This window comes from Acomys russatus, chromosome 5 (genome assembly GCF_903995435.1).
Source record: "Acomys russatus chromosome 5, mAcoRus1.1, whole genome shotgun sequence".
In the NCBI taxonomy this organism is placed as follows: Eukaryota; Metazoa; Chordata; class Mammalia; order Rodentia; family Muridae; genus Acomys; species Acomys russatus.
The window spans coordinates 2,754,590-2,758,459 of NC_067141.1; the positions used below are offsets into that span (position 1 = coordinate 2,754,590).

At 47.9% G+C, this 3,870-nt stretch overlaps 1 protein-coding gene across 1 annotated transcript in view; it reads right to left on the bottom strand.

Moving 5' to 3' along the window:
* Positions 1 to 3,360, bottom strand: part of Ern2 (endoplasmic reticulum to nucleus signaling 2) — an 18,623-nt gene extending 15,263 nt beyond the window's left edge. Inside the window, exons 1-3 of the mRNA XM_051147179.1 lie at positions 3,348 to 3,360; positions 2,097 to 2,189; positions 821 to 963 (exon numbers count right to left, since the gene is read on the bottom strand). Of these exons, the coding sequence (XP_051003136.1) occupies positions 821 to 963; positions 2,097 to 2,189; positions 3,348 to 3,360 (249 nt within the window). The remainder of the gene's footprint in view (positions 1 to 820; positions 964 to 2,096; positions 2,190 to 3,347) is intronic.
* Between the last annotated feature and the right edge of the window lie 510 nt (positions 3,361 to 3,870).

Here is a 3,870-nt window from a genome sequence, read left to right on the forward strand (position 1 = left end):
GGTAGGGGTGGCTATGCGTTCTCTGGTTGAGGAGACAGAGAGGAAAAGAAAGATGAACTTGACCTTAGGGTGGGGGTTATAGGAGCTGGGGGAGCTGAGGGGACTTTGGCTCCCATATTTTCCCTTTCCCACACATCCTTTTGTCTCCAAAGTAGACCAAAGGTGTGTGTGTGTGTTATACACATCTGTATGCACGTGTGTTGTGTGTGTATGCCTGTATGTGTACTTTACCAATCTGCATGTACATGTGTGTGTTACAGGCATCTGTGTGCACACACGTGTGTTATGTGCATGTATATGCATGTTTGTGGTGTGTGTGTGTGTGTAAGTCAATGTCAGGTATCTTCCTCCATCACTTTCCACCTTATCTTTTGAGACAAGGTCTTTAGCTGAACCTCCAGTTCATTGATTCCCCTAGACTAGCCAGAGCGACCCAGGGTTCTGCCTGTCTCCCCACCCCGATCCCCGACCCCTGCCACCCAGCCCTGGGCTTATATTCATGCCCATGGTCATCAGGATGGCAAACAAAAGGCCTTCCCTGGCTATACATCATCCCTCTGATGTAACTATGAGTATCCCATTGCATAGGTCAGGGAGACTGAGGCATGGGGACAGTCAGGTATGGAGCAAATGAGACGGAGAGTCTCCTTCAAGGTGTGGTTTTCTTCTCCTTAGTTAAACATGTGTCTCTTTTTGGAAGACCCTTTCTGCCTCCCCAGACAGGCTCAGTGGCTTTTGGTGCCAAGCTCTGTAGTCCCCCTGATGCTGCAGGGGGAGGACCAGAGCTACATTATATCTGGCCCCTACTGGGCTCACTTGCCAGCTCTGGGCCCTCCTTGAGCAAACAGGGTGAGGCTGAGCTCAGAGCAGGAACCCTAACATCCGGGTGGCCCAGCCGCACCCCTGAGAAGGCCACATCCTGCTTCAGGACCCTGAGATGTGAGATGGAGGCAGTGGCACTTGCTGGAGAGCCAGGCGCCCACCACCTAGCTCCTTCTTTTGGGCTGGAGTCTTGGCACCTTTAACTTGACAGAGAGATGGGCCAGGGAAATAGCTCCCTTCTGCTTGGCTGCCCTAAAGAGAATTTTGTTTGATCCTTACAGTGCTTAAAATATTGCTTTTAATTATCTTTTTGGTTGTTGTTTTGTGAGACAAGGCCTCCCCATGTAGCTCTGGTGCTGACCGTGTAGAGCAGGCTGGCTTTGAACTTTTCATGATTCTCTTGCCTCTGCCTCCAGAGTTCTGGGATTAGAGAAATGTAATACTATGCCCAACATTAATAGCTTTAAAAAATAAAACTGGGAAATGTTATTATTTATTTATTTTTATTGTTTGAGTCCGAGTATCTCCATGTAGTCCTGAGGTTGTCCTGGAACTTGTTATGTAGACCAGGCTGGCCTCAAACTCATAGCGACCCGTCTGCTTCTGCCTTCCAAGTACTGGGATTAAAGGCTGAAATTTTTATGTTTAAAAATACAGATTTTTATTATCATTCTCATTTCTAGTTTTTCCAGAAATGTCAGATCTAGCTGCACCAGGCTCCCATTATTATTTGGCAGCTATGGATGGAGTCTGAGCTAGGAGAGGGGCTCCCAGTGTTTAATTCTACCCTATCCCCTTAGTTGGGAGTGAGGGGTAGAGTGGGGGCAGTGGGGTGGACACTTGGACCCCAGGCTGGGCGGATCTCTACATAGAGTGTTTGTCCCTGAAGTCCTACACCTGAGGGTAGGGGATGGCGGTCCAGCCACACACAAAGAGAAGATGGCATCACAAAGTGCCAGCGATTGAACCATGGCTCCCCAGCCAGTTTCTCAGCAGAAGACCCCCAAGTGGATCATACTATTCAAGAAAACGGGGTCCTCAAAAGGTTTTAGAGACCTGACTTTATTGTCTACTGTCTCCTCCCCCACGAGCTCCCTCACCCCTTTTTCCTGCTACAGAAGAGGCTGAGCTAGATTTTAAGAGGCATCTCCCCCAAGCTTTGGGGGGTTCGCTTGCTAGGGGTAGGTCGTGTTGGTTGACCTGAGCCCAAGGGCAAGAGGGAGAGGTGTCTGTATTGGACAGTTACATCCCCAGTCCCTTGGCCCTGCACTCACCTGTGGCAAGAGCGTCCCCAGCAACGTCAAAAGTTGTAGCAGGAACCCGACAGGAGAGCACGGTGAGGACCCCCAGACTGATCTCGCCATAGCCTGTGGGCAACCACAAAGTCGCCAGTTTCCTCTACTCCCTCCTTGTCTCCAGGTTATAGTAGAGTTCCCTCTGCGACGAGACTCCGCCCCCTACAGAGCCAGCTGGCAAAGCAGAGCCTTGGGTGAAACCTCACACCTCACTCAGTAGTGACTCCTGCCCTTCGCCCTTCCCTGCAGCAACCCACACTTCACCCAGTCCCTTCCACCTCGGCACCAGATGTGGACAGTTTGAACTTTCCTGGGCGGGATTTTACTAACTGAGGCCTCCGCTAGGGTGCCAAGGTCTGTGCTGACTTTTTAAAAAAATATTATTTTATGGTGTGTTTTTCTTGCATGTATCTGTTCATCATGTGCATGCCTGGTGCCCTAGGAGGTCAGAAAACGGTGTTGGGTCTTCTAGAACTGGAGTTAAGGATGCGCTGCCATGTAGGTGCTGGGAATTGAACCCAGGCACCACTCAAGAACAAGTGCCCTTAACCCTGAACCATCTCTCCAGCCCCTGTGCAAATTCTCCATCCTTCCCTACCATGGCAAGGCTTAGGCTAGGGGAATTCAGACATCTTACCTCAATGCTTGTGCTCTTTATTATTTTATTATCTCTGCACATGACTGGCCTCCACTGAGCTGTTTTGAACTATGAATTAATTGAAGGAATCACTCATTTGTCCAACAAATATTTCATGATCTACAAGACACACGGCTGAGCAAGACAGTGAAGGTCTTTGTCTTTGTAGATCCGTATAATGAAGACATCAAAACGGGCAAGGTCAGGAGTTTCTAGGTCATCCCTGGCTACATAAAGAGTTTGAAGCTATCTTGGATGTTACCTGAGACCCTAACTGAAAAAACGAACAAGGGCAAACAACAACAACGACAAAAAACAAAGGCATCAGACATCACAGAATGGAAGAGCACGTGACCATTTTAAAAACCAAATTTTTTTTTTTTTAAAACAAAGTATTTTTAAGCTGTATGTTGTATGGGCATTTTGTCTGCATGCGTATCAGTGACAGAAGGATCCAGAGTTCAAGATTGCATCGTGAGTTCAAGGCCAGCCTGGGCTAGAGAACTTCTGTTTCAAAAACAAAACAAACCAAAGATGCCACTGTTCACCTTCTCTACTCTTACTCAAGGGAGTGGAACCGTCTGCCCTCTCACCTCCTACACCCATGACGTTGCCGCTCTAGCCCTTCTGCTCCAACCACTGTGCAGGCTGTCCCTCAGACTCCCCTGTCTCTGACCTGAAGCTATCATCCCACGCATTCTCCCCACACACGTTTACCTTCCCTCTCCAAGTTTCAGGGGACATGTCTCTTCACTTACAGGCCCTTTGGCCTCCTCTGGAATACTAACTTAATATACATAGACACATAAATATATGTATATATAAACTTCATATAGATATATGAATAACTTCAGATTTATATATCCTGTCATGAGTTCAGACCCCCAGTACTCATGCAGAAAAGCCAGACATAGCCCAGTGCTGGGCATGAGAAGACAGCGGATTCCCGGAGTTTACTGAGCATCCAGTTAACCCAACTGGTGAGCTGTGCGACACCTTGTCTCAAAAAATCAGGTGGAGAAGTGATCAAAGTATGCACAAATATGTGCGCAAGTGTGCACGTATGTACACATGATCATATTTACAGATACCACACCACACAGACACAAATAAAAT